General features: G+C 36.5%; 1 protein-coding gene across 1 annotated transcript in view; it reads left to right on the top strand.

Annotated features, from left to right (window-relative positions):
- The window catches only part of NCK2 (NCK adaptor protein 2), an 87788-nt gene that overhangs the window by 54105 nt on the left and 14450 nt on the right, over positions 1 to 19233 (top strand). Inside the window, exon 3 of the mRNA XM_054382763.1 lies at positions 1970 to 2211. Within this exon, the coding sequence (XP_054238738.1) occupies positions 1986 to 2211 (226 nt within the window). The 5' untranslated portion in view covers positions 1970 to 1985. The remainder of the gene's footprint in view (positions 1 to 1969; positions 2212 to 19233) is intronic.

Here is a 19233-nt window from a genome sequence, read left to right as displayed (position 1 = left end):
AACAGCTTATTGACCTGTAGGCTTTCTGTCCATTTTATGTGAGTCAGAAACCAGGGCAGTTTATTGGAGTTTGCGGGCTGAAGCTCAGGCTCTCCTATGTCATTGTCAGAGGCTATTATTGTTTTAGGAGAGAAAAAATATTTAAGGATAGTGACTTATTTTTTTGTAAAATCGTCAATTCTACATGCATTTAAGTTACAGCTTGTTTGACTGTGAGAGTTATGTCTCCTCAATTATTCAAAACAGCATAACTTCTTATTTTGTAATTCATCTTGGGCCTTTCAGCTATGTAAGTGCACACTTCAGTAATATTTTCATTGTTGTATGTTCCTTTGTGTTTTCTAATTGAGAAATGAGAACTTCAACCTGCACATTTCAACTTCAGGTCTTCAAAACCAGCCTACCTTAGCCTTGAGGGGTGACTTCACTGCTTTCCAGAGCTTTACTGTTAAATCATAACTCAACCCTATAGGATGTTTTCCTGGAAATAAAAGTAATGATAAGAGAAGGCTTATGTTTTATGATCACAGATTGATGTTAAATAAGAAAATACCTCTGCCTCTTTTGAAGAGCGAACTGCTGTTCTGTCTAGCATGTAGTTTCCATGGCCTCTACTGTAGCTGAAGTGTGTGTACATGTGTTTACAGACTGCAGAAGGAACCCTTTCTGAATATAGGTGATGTGATTTACACTGAACAGAATTTCTGTATGAAGTTTGGAGGGTTTTTTCCTAATTACTTTTCTATCATGTAAAATATTTGGTATCAGAGTTTATAGGCTTATGGACTGTGAAGAACTAGACAACAAAGTCAAATCATTAATTGTTTGAAGTTAAGACTTTTGTATATTAATATGTAATCTAAATGAAATCTACAGCTTTTACTACTTTTTTAATCTTCTACATTGACTTTCAAATAGATTCTCAGGTCCTATTCTCCCATCCTCTTCCACTTTCCCCCAGGTGCCCCCTCAGAATTTAGAAAATAAAATGAACATGTTTTGGTTGACATTATAATATATTTGAATGTCACTAGTACTGGCATGGGACTTTTCCTTGCATGCTATTGTGCTTGCTTACATTGTTCCCAGTAATTAATGTGATGCGTAGGAAAACGTGGAGGCATGCAGCTGTCTTTTTTCAGCTAACAAATAGATTTGGAAAAAAATTCTTCATGTTACAATGCGTAAGTGAAAAAAGACAACTCAATCAGTCTTAACAGAACTCTGGATGAGTTTTTGGGTAGGGAATAAATAAAATGTAGTTGAGGGAAACATAGTGGGTGCTCTTCTCCACCCTGGCACAGGACTGTACTGAGCTGGGAGCCTCCCAGGAGCAAAAAGTGAGCAAGAGCTTCTCCTAATATGCAGTCTCATGCTGCCTGCACAATATATAGTGAAAAAATGCTTACTGAAGACAGTAACCTCTTCTTGATGGCAGATTTCTCTGCCAAGTTGTATTACTTCTTGAAGTATTTTTAGCTTCTTATGAAATAAAAAAATGAACAACTTTGTTTAAATGCAGAAAGCTTATAATACGTTAGGATGAGTAACTAGGGCAGAAGGAAAAAATACGTTTTTGAAATGCTGCTATAATTTTTTTTCCTCGCATCAGAACTCTGAATGCTAGGTGTTGGGGTAGTTTTACAATGCAATATGCAAAACCTAAATGGATTATCTAAATCAATTTTTGTTAATACATATATCTGAACAGTATTTTTATATGTAGTCACTAGAGAAGCAAATGTAATATGTGATGACTAGAATTTATTGTGGCAGAAAATACAAGAATAGGCAATATGATTTTCCTTATTTTTAAAAGGGAGCTTTCAATCTATGAGTTTTTTCCCTATATGGCTTTCTTATTTTTCCCTACCGTTTTCTGGCTCATTTCAGAAGAACTCAAAGGAAAATTGAGTAAGAATTACATCTAATAATTTACTGATGAACAAATTTTAATATTTTGTTGCAGAAGGACTCCATGAAAGATGACAGAAGAAGTTATTGTTATTGCAAAGTGGGATTACACTGCACAGCAGGACCAAGAACTTGACATCAAGAAAAATGAGCGTCTTTGGCTATTAGATGATTCCAAGACATGGTGGAGGGTAAGAAACGCGGCCAACAAAACGGGATATGTGCCATCCAATTACGTGGAGCGAAAAAACAGCTTGAAGAAAGGTTCTCTGGTTAAAAATCTAAAAGACACATTGGGTAAGTCCTTACGTGTTTTGGATGAACTTCATAGTAGATTTGCTAGGTTTCACATTGGGAATGTAACGTGCATATAAAGTTTGTTTTTTAACATGCACGTTTAGATTTTTCTTAATCTTTAGTTTAAGGTGACAAAACGAATGATAGAGGAAGGGAAAGAGTAGTGGTTGTGGGAGAATCATGTGTAAAAATCTTAACAGGTTTTGTCACATGACGTTCAGGAAAATAAGATTTTATTTTTGTTCCAGTTTGTCAGAGGTTGTGTATTTTCAGTGGCTGAAGAATTGTGTTCTCACTGAGATATCAACTGCTAAATCCTTTTCTTTTCATGCCAAGTCCTCTCAGAAATAGAAGGATGTAAACTGAATTGTTCAGCATGGCTATCGTAGCAAAGCTAATCACTTTATGAATAAGATTATACCATGTGGCTCTGCATTGTCAGGGGTTAAGTTTCTGTGGTCTAAGATGTTCCTTCTGCTCCAGGTTCTTAATGTGTACTTTTTTTTTTTTGTACTTATACATAAATTCTTCACAATAGCATGTCATATATGTAAAATGATAGACTTTTGAAAGAGATTTTGAGTGTATTTTGAAGAAATTTATTCAGAAGCAAGGTGAAATGAAATTTTATTTATTTTTGCAGTTATTTTTAAGGATTGATTAAGTAAACGTAGTCATAAGTGATCTTTTTACATATGGAAGCCAAAAAAAACCCAGATGTAATGAATAAAACAGGTATTTGAAGGTGCTTTGAAGTTATTTTTTGCGTGTATTTTGAGTTTTGTCTGTGTTTTGTGAAGCTCCATTGCTGAGCTCCATAAAATACATGGAAATTAAGGACTATAGGTATAGGATGGGTGGCAGGGAAACAAGGTTATCACAAGATTTACCATGGTAATATTTAAAAACACAGGCCTTTCTACAGATACTCTTGGAATTTATTCATTACAGTGCCAGCAAACGTGGTTATGTCTTTTCAAAGATTGTTAAGAATAAACTCCAACATTAACTAACTAGTTAAAATCAAAATCTTAGTTGTTACTTTAAGCTCATTTTATATGGATTGTTTTAAATATGTATCATCTAAAAGCTGCTTTGTGAGAGAATTTAGTTTCTGTTTATCAAGTATTTACTTGAAATAAATACACACATTTTTGTCATATCCAGCAGAAAGGTGTTTAAATGAAAGAACAGAGACATGTCCTAGCATATATATATGTGTTTACCTCCTTGGTCTTGAAGCTTCATGCTGCAGGGTGTGTCAGTTCGCTATCGTCACGACCGGTGAAAAGGTTTTTGGTGGTTTCATGGCTGAACCTTGTGTCACATCTTCCAAACTTCAACCCTTTGCATGCACGTACATGTTTAAGTTTTGAAGGACTGTTACAGCAATCTGCTGATTGCTTTATATCTTTTCTAATAGTTTTCTCTGTGGTGTTTGTTCAACTGAGGCAGAAAAGTCTGTGTGATGGAGCTTAGCTTTTTCTTTTGCAATGACTGTATGTACCTGCTAAGCATAGGGAGTGAAAGCACCTTAGAGTTAAAGGCTGTGAACTGCTTAGGATAATGAAACTTTGATCTGTGCTGTGCGCTCTGTATCTGTACAATTTCTTTTTACCTTTCCTGGATCGGAATCTTCAACTGAACTGTAGTCTTTAAGTCTTACTTGTCTTGCTGTACAGCAATTTCCCATTCAGAACAAGGAGAGCATGTGTCCTCCCTTAGCGGAGCCTTTGTTCTGAGTGGCTATCAAGAATGTACTTTTTTGGTTTTTTTCCAAACAAAGGCTTGCAAATTGCAAACCTGATGCTTGATCTAATGAAACAGCTTTTAAAAGTTTTGCTGTGCCCAGTGAAACAAGTCCTTTAGTTCTCTCTACAGAAATATTTCCAGTGTCTCGTAGAACATGCTTCTCCTCAGATCACAAGAAAATTCATGTTAAAATAATCGCTAACCCAGCACAGATGGGAGTGGCAGTCATGAGTATTAGTCCAACTTTGATATTGAAACTACTATCAGGTACTAAACTAAACCCAAGAAGCCATTAAATAATCAGTCAATAATTAATCATATATCTTGTGAAATTTCAAGAGAAACAGAAGGCTCTTAGCTGCTTCCAAGTGATAAAGCTAGTGGACTTTAAAGAGAGGGACCTTCTGATATACCTGGACCAAATTTTCATGTGTGTGATGCTCCAGCAAATGGTTGTTCCCATGAAGATGCACCTTCCCCTACTTCTTACTTAACCATTTACACTTGCTTGTGTTCAAACATAATTCATCTGAAATCATTGTCATTGCACAGATGATGTAGCGTGTTGTCTGTGATTGCCTGTAGCTATCTGCCACTATTATGCTTATCCAAGATAATTACCAGTGGCTGATTTATACTTGCTTCCAGATATTCAATATGAAAAGTGCCAGCCATAGTTCAAGTTCAAGAGCTATTGCTATTTAATGAATAGTCCCTGTAGTTGGCTGTTGAAGATGCAAAATAGTCCTTAACCTGTGTAGTCTGTGTTCTAATAAAAGTTTATGGCACCAGTTAATACCTCAGTGTCTCGTACATAAAAAGCTAAAACCACCATGAAAGTTCACTACCTTTACAAAGTTGATACATCAGGAAAACTTTTAACCTCATCAGAGAATGAAGTCATGCCTGTTTGATGTCGAAAACTTAATTTTCATGGAACTCTGTTGACTGTTATTAATTGAATCTCGGTCCTTGAATACTTTATAAATAGAATCTCATCAGTCTTGCTGTTGTTTGGCTTGAGGTTAGTGTAAGGTTAATGGGTGTGTGGATATGTGGAACACACAGTTTGATGGTTTAAAACATTATCCCATTTTCAGCTGTGTCTGAAGGCTTCTGGAATTTCCATGGAATTTCAACATTTTTTTTAAAGAACATCAGCAAATAAGGGGTGTTCAGAGCCAACTGTTTTAAGTGTCAGATGCATATTAAAATGCTGATTAACGCTTGTTTAGCATATATTTGTTACCTTAGTTACTTGTTGACTGAAAATACTGAGCTCACCTCATTTCTCAAATGGCTCACAGTAATTTCTGAGAAATACTTCTGGATCATTCTTGTTTTACAAAATGATAGCCTTTTCTGCACCATTCACTTTGTCTTTCCCCTTCTAATGGCTAACTCTGCTAGACTGTCATGTCATCAGGGAATTTTTCCAAAACGTTTCTTTCCTTAACTGACTTCGAGATATTTTAAGGCTGGTAATTTTTCTGTTGATGGCTATCTGGTTTTATCACTTTTCTGTCTGATATATGTTGTTTCTGTGTTCTTAAATCTTTCTCAAGTGAACTCTAAGGGCTACCTACCTGCAACAGACCTATTTTAATTATAGAAATGTAGAGTATTGGCCACCTATTAAGTATTTCAAATGATTAATCTTCTCGTTCCCTTTTTTGTCTTAACTAAGTGATACTGTGAGTAAAATGTTAATGGCAATTTAGCCATTTCAAATTACTGTCTTCTGTTTGCTCGTATTGAATGAAATCTGGTAATTATTACTGTTCTTAAGGCAGAAACCAGCTTCCAGGCCTGTGATTAAAATTTCATCTTCATTCATTATAATGAAGTCTAAAATTCTGTCCTTGGACAGTATTTCTTTTGTGGGGAGTATTTTTTATACATTTTGATTCTTATGAAGCAAGCGACCTCCAGCATGCATCTTTCAAACTGTAGTCTTCTGTAATATAATTCTTAGCCTGTGTTGGGGGCGGGAAGGAATTCCCATACCCGTTTGAATGGAGCGGGTGTTTGCCAAAGCCACCTCCATATCTGCTTCTGAGCGCAGCTCCACGGGTTTCCCCTTCTACAGCAAAGATGATCTATGCTTGCTGGCTCATCTCTGTCATGCTGAACAGAAACTTTATATGAAGGAAGCAAAAATAATTAAGAAGTCAGTTGTTTATGTAAGCAAAATGGAACTTCTGCACTTTTTTTCCATCCCCTTGCAAGTAATTTTCCTGGCAACAGCACGAATCCCCAGGCAGCAGCATGCTACGGGTGAGTGATGCATGTGATCCAGCAGCTGGGTGCCATTTTCATGGGAATCCACGATTTTCTGAATGTTACTGCTTTTGCTTCACAACCAACACTGCATAATAAAGATTTATTAAAGGTGTCCAGTCTTCCTCCTTTTAAGTGAACAACCACATTAGCAACCTTGAAAGCATTTCCATTTCCAGCAAAAAGAAGGTTTATTAGAAGATCTTGAAAGAGAAACTATACATCAAGAGTAGAAGAGATGTGTTTCCAAAATGAGTAGGAGTAATAAAAACACTAGAGATGAGTGTTGGCAATTGTGGCAAATAACAGTAGTGTCGGTGACGTTTCACAGAGATACTTAAATTGCATGAGAGACTCTTCAAATGACTTCTTTATTCCGCTTCTGTAAGTCAGCAGAACATTTCAGTAACGTTTTGGTTTTAATTCACTCGTTGTGCTAGATTTTCACATGGAAAGAATTGCTGGGAGAGAGGTGCAGTACAGAAACCAGTCCTTACTTGTATCGCTGTTCCTAGTATGTTATTTCTGAAGTGTTATGAGCATCCAGCAGCGTCTCTTGTGTTTGTCAGCCTTCAGAGTGTCTGCCTGGGTCAATCTGTAGAATTGTGCAGCAGTTCCTGAGTGCTGTCAAACCTCTTCCCTTGTCACCTGGTTCTTTTTATTTATTATATGAAAAAGAGTTTTTTTCCCATTTGTAACTTCACATTTTCTCATTTGAGAGCTACTTCGCCATGCCTTTTCAGAAACTGATGGGGAAGTTAGCTCTTTAGACAGTCGCTACTTAGCAACAAGCAGGAATGTAGAATAGGAGATTTTTTAAAATTATTATTATTTTGGGGTTTTTTATGCAGTATTTTATTTAACATTGGGAAATGCTGTTGGTTAAGAGGTTTGGTACACTTTTAAAATGCAAATATTTCAATTCAAATTTAAACTATTACTCAGCATAGTTCTATCTAACGTGGTTATGAAGTCTCATTCTCCCAATAAGTCATCAAATAAATCACCAGCTTCTGATGTGTGGGTTAGTAGGGGTTTTTGTTTGTTTGTTTTTTAATTCAGTTTTGAGGATTTTTTTCTTTTTTAATATGTCTTAGTGGTCTAATTTCCATAGTTCTGACATGGTGTTCTCTAGTAGATTTAATTGTACAAAGTGGTATCTTGACATTCATCAAATCACTTCTAAATCTTAAGTACTGAAATTTGATTATTTAAGTCTTTCATTGGTGAAAGTTGTTTGTGTAACTGTAATTCTTGTGCTTTTAACTGAAGTTTTTCTAGTTCTTCACCACTAGGTTTTAAAAGGGCAGTCAGGACAAGCATAAAGGTAGACATCATACAGACAAGTATTTCTGTCATAGTTATAAATTGAGTCTTCTGTACTCTTTGCTTGATGTATTATGAACTGCTTTAGCCATTATTAACTGCAAGATCACAGAAAACACATCGAGTCAGTAATATGACCAAGTAGTCGTTGAAAATAATTCTATTCTTAAGTACTTGTTTTCAATTTTAGTGTTTTCTGGACACCATGTGGGTGTAAGATTTACTACATAATGAAAGAATGGTGGAAATAAATGTTCTATCATTGTGTAGAATCATAGAACTGTTTTGTTTTGAGAAGATGAAGTTCAGCCATCAACCTAACACCACCATGGCTATTAAGCCATATCCTGAAGAGTCATATCTACACGTATTTTGAACACCTCCAAGGAAGGTGACTCCACTTCTTCCATGGGCACCCTATTTCAATGCCTGACCACTCTCAGTAATGAATTTTCTCCTAATAGCCAATCTAAACGTTCCCTGGTGCAACTTGAGGCCAGCGTATAAGTACACTGTTGTAGAACACAGGCTCTTAAACCTTGTGGAGCTCATGCTAATAAAAACATAGCTGCCTTGTAAGAGAAACAGAAGCTGGTTTAATATCTTTAGAATTTGAAGTTCCCATGTGGTTGGACTTCCTTGTCACAGACCTGTAAGAAAGGTGAGCATTTTCGCTCAACAGGCATTTAATAAATTTTATTTAAAAAAAACCCAAACAATTAACAACCAACCAACTTTCAGAACCTTTTCCTGTGTCACTCTATGTTGCTTTGAAGCTTTCTAGCTTGTCAGAAAATGTAGGCATGACAGTAGTGGCACATCTGTTGTGTCTCTTGGAGGATTGGTAACTTGACTGTGTTGGTATCTTTAAGCAGCTGATATATAGGAATCTAAGCTCATCTTTACAGAGAGGAAGTAGTTGAAGATTTTATACACAACACAAATTCTTGCTCGGTTTCCTAGAGCATATGTGTTAAAATAGCTTATCCCATGGTTGAATTTGTTCAGTATAAACACTTTCTCTGCTGCTCTTCATCCTGATTTTTCAGTTGTGTTGCCTAAACTAAGCATGTTTGTGGGGCAGGGTGGCAACAGTGGTGACTCCTTTGCCAGCGATGAAATTGAGGAACACAATTTTGTGATAGTGAGAGAGGCTGCTGTGAGCTCTGTTTAGTTCTGGTCTTTGGTTTGGCGGGGAGGAAAAGCTGGAATAATAGCTTTTCTTCCATCTTCACTAATAATAGATCAGTCTGGTTGTGTGGATTACTGTTACTAGATGCTGAGAAAGGAGAAATGAGCTCAGAATTTCAAAAAACAAGGAAGAGATTTCTTCCATTCCTATCTTAAAGCATGGGGGAAGGTAGGAACTGGCAATACTGCTACCGCTGTAGTGTGGTAGCTGATGAGTTGTATAATAAGGAATTCAAAAGCTTTGCTACTTTTTTGAAATGTGTCTGCCTCATGATCATCAAAACATAGACTTAGTTTAAGTGGCTGTTTTCAGTTCACTGGTGATGTTTGAAGATCTAGAGATATACTCAATAGAAGTAGCTCTGCATATGGAAAGTGATAGAAGAACATATTGCTGACACAACAAGGTCTACAACCTCACTATCTATTTGATATACACATAATGGCAGAAGAATGTATTCATTTTGAATTACTGTTACTATTATGCATGTTAAAATAGTTATCCAGAATGCAAAACAAACTCACGGTTTATGGTTATGTTTATGAACCTTTCAATATGCCTGTGAAAATTTAAATAAGTTTGTGTATCATCTATGTCCAGTAAAATTAGCATTAAAAGAGTTGAACTAAAATCAGACTTTCTAACAAATACCATGTTATAATTTCTGAAAGAATATGTGGCTAGGAAGGAAAAAAACCCTGGAATTGCAGACCAGGCTTACACAAAAAAAATCCAACAACCACAAAACAAAAAGTGGACGTCATGCTTTTTTGTTACCTGCAGCAAAAAGACTTGAAAGCGAAAAAACTGGTAAATATTTTGGAGAACTCAAGGTACAGAGTTAATGCTGCTTTTATTGCTAGATAAAGAACTTTCTCGGTGTGATGTATGCATGAGGTCCTTTATCTGATCCAAGATGAAGAGCTAAAAGCATCAGTGAACACAGAACCTGTAGCTTGTTACAGTGCCCCCGAGCTCCAGTGCTAGCTGGTGCTTGGAGCAGGGGTTCTTTTTTCAGTTTACAATTGCATGTATTATGTTCTGCTGAAAGTTTGTCTTACATGAATTATTTACTAGAGCAGGTTGTTTGATGCTTCAAGAATTTGAAACAAACATATCATGGAAACCATGATATATCTGACCTTTCCACAGATTTTTCTTATATGATGATTGCAGTAAACTGTCACAAGGCCGAAGTAAAGAAACTTGTAGGTTTTAGCCCCTGTTGAGTGAACAAATTCATTCTCTTATTAGAAGCTTTATGTAATAGGAAGTTCTCTCCTTCCTCCCCATGCAGTGTGTTTGTGTGCTTGGAGGTACAATTTGACATTTATAGATTGCAGAACAAGCCTCTATTTTAGTCATAATTATGTTCTGAAAAGATAAAAGGATCGGCTTAACTCAGTGTGGCTGCTTGTACTGGTGTCTTTGGTGTTACTTGCTTCAGTTGTTACCTTTGAGGACCCTTGAGTTTACCCTTTCTGAACCACTTATGCTTCATGATGTAATCGTGTTTGGCCTTAGAGCAAACCCAAAAATTAGCTCCCAAGGTAGTTTCATCATTCCCTATTAAAGAGAGTCACCACATTGCCGGTAGCTCTTCCTACTCTCTGTTCCAGCCATTCATGGAGGCAGAGCATTTTGCTCTTGCATTAAGGTTGTGTCTGAACCCTGAGCTCTTTTGATGTTTCATTTTTTTATAGAATAAAATTCCTTAAGCAATCTGCTAATTATGTCCCTTCTAAGGCAGTGAAACTAGAGTACTTTTTTGTTACAAGCAGTGTCTTGCACTGGATTTCTTGCATTATGTTCCCTTCTGTCATCTTCTCCCTCAGGTTCTTTGGAGGACCAAAGTCTGCTAAAGCAGCAGAACTGGGATTGCAGTGTGGGTCATTGCATTGCAATGCACTGCCTGCGTTAGACCCTTTCCTGTAAGTCTATGCTTATGAAGGGTTGCAATGACCGCAGTTACTCAGAAAATGTGGTCTCTGTGGACTCTGCCTTAAGTCCTCCCCTTTAGCTTCACATCCTAGTGTATGAAGGTGGTAGCAGAGAAGAAACAGTCAACAGTAACTTTTTGGGATCTTGCATATACCTTGTTTGTAGCTGGGTCACCTTTCTAAAGATTGAACTAAAATGGCCAGCAAAATTCAGTACCCTCCCACATATTCTCAGGGGTACACTTTCCAAAGAATTCTAGTGACTCAAATGACAAGCAATTTTACTATGTTGAAGTGACAGCAGCTTCTCTTTCTACTGTCTTAGCATCATTCAGGAATTCTTCTTATTTAGTTGTGAATATTTCTTCTAATATGCAAACCTAAATATTTTTTTTCAGTGTCACTGGATTTTTTTTTTCTTGAGGCCTTGGGGTTTTTTAACATTTTAATCTACCAGGATCTTTCAAAGTATTGCTTTGTTTATTTTTCACTGCATGGTCCCACTCAGATTCCAGTTTTCTGGTTCTCAGGGGTTTTTCAGAAACCTGAACAATAGATGGCCATTATGTGACGTGTTCTCATATCATGCAAACAAAAGTTCTAAATTAGCATTACACCAAATAATTTGACTTTGACTTAGAATGTACAAGAAAAAATTTCCTTCCTTTTTTCTGAGCCTCAAATACCTGGTGGGTTGGGTTTTTCTTGTGTGGAGTGTGCCTGTAAAGCAGGTATAACTGTGTGCAGTGAATGCAGACACCCAACTTGCTATGTGAGAGAAAAAGCTCACCTCTTGTTTTTAAGGAGGAAGGTTCCAGTGGCAGAGATGGGTTTCTTTGAGAGTGAGTTACTATATAATTGTCTTCTGGCAAGTAGTTCTCATGGTTTCAGCAATCAGATTTGGACAGACACTGCTGTTAATGTGAATAGGTGGTCAGGCTGGAAGGGTGGACATTCGCTGGTGCTGCTTCTACTAGATGACTATTTGTAGACGTATTTTACACCAGAAAAATTATTTAGGACTTTGGCTGTAGACTGTCTAAACTATACATTCCTTGGGACCTTGTAAATGAAAGAAAATGCAAAGTGAAAGTATATTTCGGTATGAAAATGCTGTTCGTGTACATGGCCTCTACCAATTTACACACCTGATATTTTTTAATTGTTTATTCAGAAAATTGTTCTCCACAGCAAGAGCCAAACTTATTACTTACTAACTCATTGTTGAGTTTTAATCCTTAGAAGAAATTGTTCTCATTTGTACGTGAGTTGTTGGGTTTTGTTTTGGTGGTGAGAGCCAAACCTCAGAGGAGATGGGCTGTTTTGTTAGGCAAGCTGCTTTCCCCTGTTACTTCCCCTTCAGTGAAGGGGAGGTCTGGTTTGCATATGTAGTTGCCATTAACCTGGGAGCCCTTGATTAATGAAGCTGTGGGCATTGCAATTCACAGAGAAAGTTATTATAAGGAAGGGCAGTATCTCCTTTACTGAAAGGAGCTTTGAATAAAATTGCTGCATCTATGACAGGCTTCTAAAGAGTTCTGAGATCTCCAAAGAAAAAGTTATTAACACTTTGGGTCTTCTTGTGATATTTAATGATTTCAAACGTTAGTCTAGTACAGCATTGTGATTCTGACCTTGCAGTACAATTACTAAGGCTTTATATCATGCATAGCATTTAGTATGGGTCAACTGAAATGGAATACCTGTAACCTCAAGGAACAGCTGATTATGTTACATTCAGGAGGGACTGTCTAGATGTCAAAAGATTGTCCTTCAGTCAGTATTTGCATCTTTGTCTTCTAACGCATTTCTCTGAATTGCAGAGCTATGTAAATACTGCTTTGTAATTTATTTGTTCAGGTTGGGGCTTGATGATCTGAACTTCAGTTTGTATTTGTTACACCTATTAAGCCTTCCATTTTCATGTACAGAATTGAAGGCATTTTTGAGCAAATAAAAAGTGAAAATACTAGGTTAGTACTATAGTCACTCATAGCCAAAACAGAATTATTCTGTCACAATTACCTGGAAGAGTCTTTAAATTGCAGGGTTGTCGTCTTACATTCAGGGTAGTCTGCTTTGTTCTTGCTGGGTTTTTTAATTTTTTTTTTAATTGAGTGTGTTTGTATTAGCTAGGTATCCCTAGGTGCTGTCCTGTGCACCTGTTTTACTTCATATAATGTGAGATAACTAAATATGAATCATCTTTCTGTCAAATACTGGAGGAGAAGGGGGAATATAAGCTGTTGTATACTTACTGAGAAACGGGAGCATGTTTCGGGGTGCACAGTTCGGAGCACCTCATGGATATTAGGAATTTCTTTGTCGATATTTCATCAGTGTTTGTGAAGGAGAGGTAGAGTGATGTTCCTTTCTTTCCTGCTGTACATCGAGGGAACAGAAAACGCTTCGAAGTCATACAGGGCTACTGTGCCCTCTCCCCGTACCTTATAAATCTGTTGCTAAAATGATAACACTGCCTTAGGTTTAAGATAGTCCTGTTTTTTTATTCTTATTGGTACACCCTACTAACTCAAAAGTGTCATTAATAAAATTACAAAGTAGGTGACATTGTCTTTAATGTTCTCTATTTGAAAGCAAAGACTGTTCATTTCAAGCAAGCTACATACAATTTAAATTTGCAGACAAAAATTGGAATCACCAGTCTTGAGAAGTGGTGTTTATTTGTTGTTACGTCTTCTATTTGAGACTGAGACAGCTGTTTTCCTTATTCCATAGGGGATTTAAAATATAAGCCTAGTGAGATGTCTACTTTTCCATATACATGAGGTGGGCAATGGAAGCCTTTGGATCATGTATTTGATGCCTTCAGAAAACGCTGTCTAGATACATCCCTGTAGTACATCTTGCATTTTAACTTCTTGCTCTAAAATGTTCTGGGTGCAGGAAGCTTAGTGTCTGGTACTAGAATTTGAATTTCCTGGTAACAGATAAGCATGTTTAAATAACAGTCTAAATAACAAGAATTAATGCAGTAGTTGTTTTTAATTTGGTTGTTGAGTTGATTTCTTTACTGAAGCCTTGGTACGAAACCTCAAGTGTTTGATGTATGGGAAAGTTTGACACTACTTTTTCCTGTGTTTGAAAAAGAGAGTGAGAAAGCAGCCTGGCTGTCAAAATGTCAGAATTTCACTTTGACATTTAGAAAAGTGTTTCAATTTTCTGATTTGTTCTGGTGTGGGTTTTTTTAAATATATTCAGTTTCTTAAAGCAGATACAAGAAATCTATTAATGAGTTGTAAAGCTTCATTTCTGTATCATAAATGCAGTTGAAGATTGCTGGAATTTACAGCAGTGTCCTTTAAAGAATGCTATTGATGGAAATGTTGCTTCTAAAGTACTGACTGTTCCATATGGATATTGGCCTTTGGACATTTGCTGGGATACTTGACTTGTAGGTGGAAGGGAAAAGAAGGAGTGGGAGGTTGTAGACTGAATATGCACAAAAATGTTTGATTTTTCTTTCTGTGTAACAGAAGAAAATTCAGTCTGCTAAATTCATTGTTAATAAAGAAGCAAAGACAAGTTAGTTTAAAATGATAAATGTAATAAGTAGCATAAGGCTAAATGAATGTCTGATCTGGACTTCTCAGTTGTCAAGAAGCTATGTTTGTCCTGGATATTGGGTGAAATAATTGATTTATGAGGTTTTCTTAAGAATTTTTCTGAAAAGTTAAATTTTTTGTTTGCTTGTTTTTTGAACAACCCAGTGTACACTTTGCATACTTATTAACTATATGCATTAATATGCAATATAATTCAAAGTTTTAGTATTAGGAGATGAATAACTAACTTCGCAGTCAGAAAGGATAATTTTTTTGAACTGCATACATGTGAAGCCAGAATTGCAATTCTATTAAACAATAAAAATAATTATTTTAAGTATCTTAAATAAAAATTGTCTAAAATACGGAATAAATATCAAAAATAAAATTGAGTTCTGATTACATTTGCTTGTTGCTACTGCATCTGACACAAAACACTTGGTTAGTAAATCAGGACTTTCTGGTTTTTAGAAAGTGTTCTGTAAAATGTAATTGATATTGGGGGGAACTGAAACATATTTCCATCACAGATGACATGGATTTCTTAGCTTTTTATGTTAAGTCACTAAACTTAACAAAAATTATTTTTAAAGTATTTTTTCTAACTCTTTCACAGGTGATTATTTTTATTCATTATTTGAATAAGCTCTTGCTCTCAGTATTTATACTAGGAGTTCTCCTAGCTCATTTGTTTGACTTCCTTCTGTTTATCAATCTCAAACTTGTTTTGCTTGAACATTTCAGCGGTTTAATGGAAATTGTCTTAATAGATTGTGATAATATTAAATTTTCATCTGTGGAGTGGTTTATTTCAATTTGAATTATAGTGGTTGAGTTTTAAAGGCAAACCCCATTATTTTTAAAAAATCTAATTAAAATGAAAATATCTTCATAAAAAATATATGTTCTTTGAGCTAGCTTCTACGGTCATATTTTTTAACCTTAAAGCAAGTGGTTCTGTTTAAAGCATTTTATTTTGGAAGGAGGGTACAGAAATTGACATGCATTATGATTTCTATGGAATATTTTACAAATCACTGTTGGTTTTGTTGTTTGCCTTTTTTTTTTTTTTTTTCTCTTGCGTTTGTGTTATAAGCCCATTCTTTGACAGCCTGTGTGAGAGTCGCAGCAGCATAGGTAAAATTTAAGACATATGGTGAAGGAACCATCCCCCAGAATTTTCTTCCTTCTCCATTCTCTTTTCAGTACCTTTGGTTTTATCTATTAATCTAATACCAAACAACTGGAAACTCAGGTTGTGAAGCCGAGCATCATGCTGAGAAGTATTTCCACAAAGCGGAAACTAGGAAGTTGGGCATGGGTGGTGCCACGTGCAAGGAAGGAGGTTCTCAGCCCTGTAAACCACAATCTTGGCACTCTGACTGGAGGCTGAGAGGCACCACGGTGCTCCTATTGTCCTGTAAAAATCAGCCCAGCATTGCATTCATCTTGCTAGAATCAACTTTTGATAGAAATGCACATCACTGGTTGAATATTTTTGGGTGATTGTAGGGCAAGTCTTTTGGAGAAAGGCATGGCTAGTCTGGGCAGCTTGGGAGGGTCTTTGGTTACTTCGTTTGATTTGTCAGTGCTCGTGGTAAAGTCTCTAAAATCACTTGTCTGTTGCTGTTCTCTGAGTTTTCTCTCTTCTTTTCCACCTCTTCCTCTCTTCTTCTCGAAACCTTCTCTTTCTCAAAGTGCTCTTTCTGCCTCTGACCTTCCTCTTCCTGGCATCTCAGTTTCTTCCTCTGTGCTCTCATAGTCTGTCTCTTTCAAAATCTTTATCTTGGTCCCTGAGGTCCTTTACAAACTTGTATTTTGATTTCCCCCCTCCCCCGCCACCTTTGTCTCCCCATCAGATCATTTAACAGATGCACTACTCTCATTTTTTAAGTCTCTCAGAGTCTCATTTTTGGGTTTCTTGGATTTTTTTATCCAGATCTTTTTGTTCTTAGGAAAGACAGGTGGGAAGACAGGTATTCTCATATTTCTTTTTCTAGAAGATTTTAAAAAATGAAAACATGTACAAAATTTGGTTTAGAGAGATAAAAAAGAAATATACTGGGGTTTACCCACTTTTTTGGGTTTGACTGTACATAAGTGTGCTTTTAATTCAGCTCTAGTATCAGTTCCTGTGTTTTGACAATGTGATACAGCATAGTTTATTTTTTTTTAATTGAGGTAAAACCTTGCTATGTTTGTAAATAGACTATCAAAGAAAGTAGCTGGAAGTATTTGATGTTCTATTAATTCAAGATCTCTGTTTCATGACCCTTATCGTACTTGAGTTAATTTTTTTTGCCTATTTACAGCTTTGTGATAGAAATATAATACTGACGGAAAACTAATTTCAAACATAAAAGGCTTGAATACGTTGCACAAAGATCAGTTCTGACTTGTTATGAAAAAGAATCTTTTAAGATATGTAAATATAGCAAGAAAAGAATACATATACAAAGCTGAATTTTTAATTGCCATGGGGAGAGAGAAGGAACAGTATTATTCTGCAGCATTTGTTGTTGTATTTCCGGCTGTATCTTTTGATTTAAAACTAGCTACTTCAAAAGTGATACAGGATATTTGAAGGACACCATTTAGTAGAAATCCAGTCCCTTAAAGAAGAAGTAGTTTCCAGGAACTCAGTTGTATTGAGACACTTCTGTTCATTTTGCAATGGTTTATATAGTTGAAAGGTCACTTATTTTTGGGGTTTTGGGAGGTGTTCTTCCTTAGCTGCTCTCAATATTTTTAATAAGAAGTTGTTAGAATCTTCTTAAGAAGTTGCGTCTGGCATGTGTCTCAAAGCAACAGGTTTTGTTTGTTTTTCATCAATCCTGTGAGTTTGATATGATGAGCAGGTAAGATGCAGACAGTATTTTTTGCTCACGACTGATGTATGAAAATCAAGTAGGTTTTTAGGAAAGATAGGTTGGAAGAATTCAGATGACACTAGTTTCACCTGCCAACTGTTTTGCAGAAATTGACTTTGAGTATTGACTGACTTCTTTTTATATGTGGTGGATGGAAGAATGTGAAAGTCAGTAATCTGTGGTATCAAATAAAACTCCTTTGGAAAAGAACTGCAACTGTATTTAGTCTATTTGAAGTTATGCCCACACATGAGATGTAATAAATTTAAGGACTAGTCTTGGAACAGATGCTAGATATTTCCAGTCAAAGTATCTAAAGTTAAACAGTTGAAGATACGCTCTAAAGTAGCGTGTTGTTAGTAAATAGAACTTAATAAAATAAATGTGAGTACAAGTCAGCCTGCAGAGATACAGCCATGTTGGTGATTCTATTTTTTCATCTCTGGGGATGAGCAAAAGCAGTTAAAATACGAAGTGTGGTCACACATCAGTTTCAGACAGGGACACCAGCCCACAGAATAATGGAAAGACTCATCAAGTAAGTCTTCCTAAAATTAGGAAATGATAATTTGTTTGTAAATGGGATTTTTTTAGGAAAGATAGTATGTAATGTGAACTGTAATTAGCAGATGGAATATGAATTTTTACTACTGGCAAAAAAAAAAAAATCCCTTTCTATATGAATGTTGTGTACATGTTTGATAAAGTATGTACTAGGATAACATTTTAAAGATAATCAAACTTGTTTATTCTAAGCACCATTTCTCATGAGAATCACGCTATGTAGCATTCATTCAGTGCTTTCGTTAAAGGCAGGAGAGAGAAATCCTTTGTTAGGATTTAGGAGGAAAAGGCTGGAGCGTTAGGGCATATGTGCTGTTTGACAGGCAGCCAAGCTTTGGGCTGGGAGTGTCCAGCATGGCAGAAGACAAAGGTAAGGGCAAGGGAAGCTGGCACTGTCACAGTGTTGAGCCAAAGGGCAGTGACCATAAGGAAATTCCAACACGTCAAGGTGTGGGTTTTGGGGGGAGCTCAAGGCATTTCCTGGGAGAGCTTAATGAAAATGTGGAAGGAAAGCTGAAAGTGCTGCCGGGACCAGGTATTGAAGGTGCAAGCTGAAGGACCTACAGGTGCAGTGGGAAGGCAGTCACAGGGACAAGCTGGTAATGAAAGGGTGTGAAGCTGAAGTTTGCACAATGGGGACTTAAGAGACAGGAAGCAAATTCATAGCAAACTGGTCTTCCTTTGGCTTGCTGCTCACAAAAACAAGCTATTCTTTAGAGCTGCAACTGAGCGTGGAACGGAAGAGGTCATGAAGTAATGCGGGAAACTCGTTTCTGAGTCCCCCTGGGGGGGGGGGGGGGGACTAACCTCAGAGCCAGAGGATTTCTTTCACTACTGAGAGGAGGATTTGCAGTGGATCCCTTCACTAAAAATTATGCTAACCAGTTTTGTTGATATCAACAATATATCCACCTAAAAGTTAAACCTACTCCCATCACTTGACAACTTGTTTGTAAGATGGAAAATGAACTAGCTTAGTGTGGGTGAGCTGTAGATTGTGAACAGAGTTATTTCCTATGAGATGCCATAAAACAGTCTTTCTGCTGCGTTGCAATACTTTTGCTCCCACTCTTTTCCCATCACTTGAAAGCTAATCTGTTGCTTTATGTTTCTCCTTATGACAACTAGTTGTATTACAGGCTGCAGGTGAGCTGCAACCAATGAGTCAGAATGGGAAAATACAGTTGTATTTCAATGGTAAATAAGCTTTCATTAAGACAACGGCAATAAAAATGCCCAAATTATAACTGCAGTCACAAGTATATTTGACTCTTCCACATTCGACTCCCAAAGTGCTTGAATGTATTATTGTTCATGAAATTCCTTACTCAAGCTTCATTCCATTCAGACATAAGAATAGGAATCCTATTCTTTCAATCCTATCCTTACAAGTAGCAGTAAGCAAACATTTCTGTTAATATCAGGTAATGACAGTGTTTACTCTTCCTACTCATGTAGATCATACCTTTTTTTATAATGGAGTTGTGATTTTTGTCATAGATGAATATGAAGTTTATAGACATCCTATCTTT

The sequence above is a fragment of the Indicator indicator genome, chromosome 1 (assembly GCF_027791375.1).
Source record: "Indicator indicator isolate 239-I01 chromosome 1, UM_Iind_1.1, whole genome shotgun sequence".
Lineage (NCBI taxonomy): Eukaryota > Metazoa > Chordata > Aves > Piciformes > Indicatoridae > Indicator > Indicator indicator.
The sequence above is the reverse complement of the archived record's forward strand: the minus strand, read 5'-3'. Positions and strand labels throughout refer to the sequence as shown.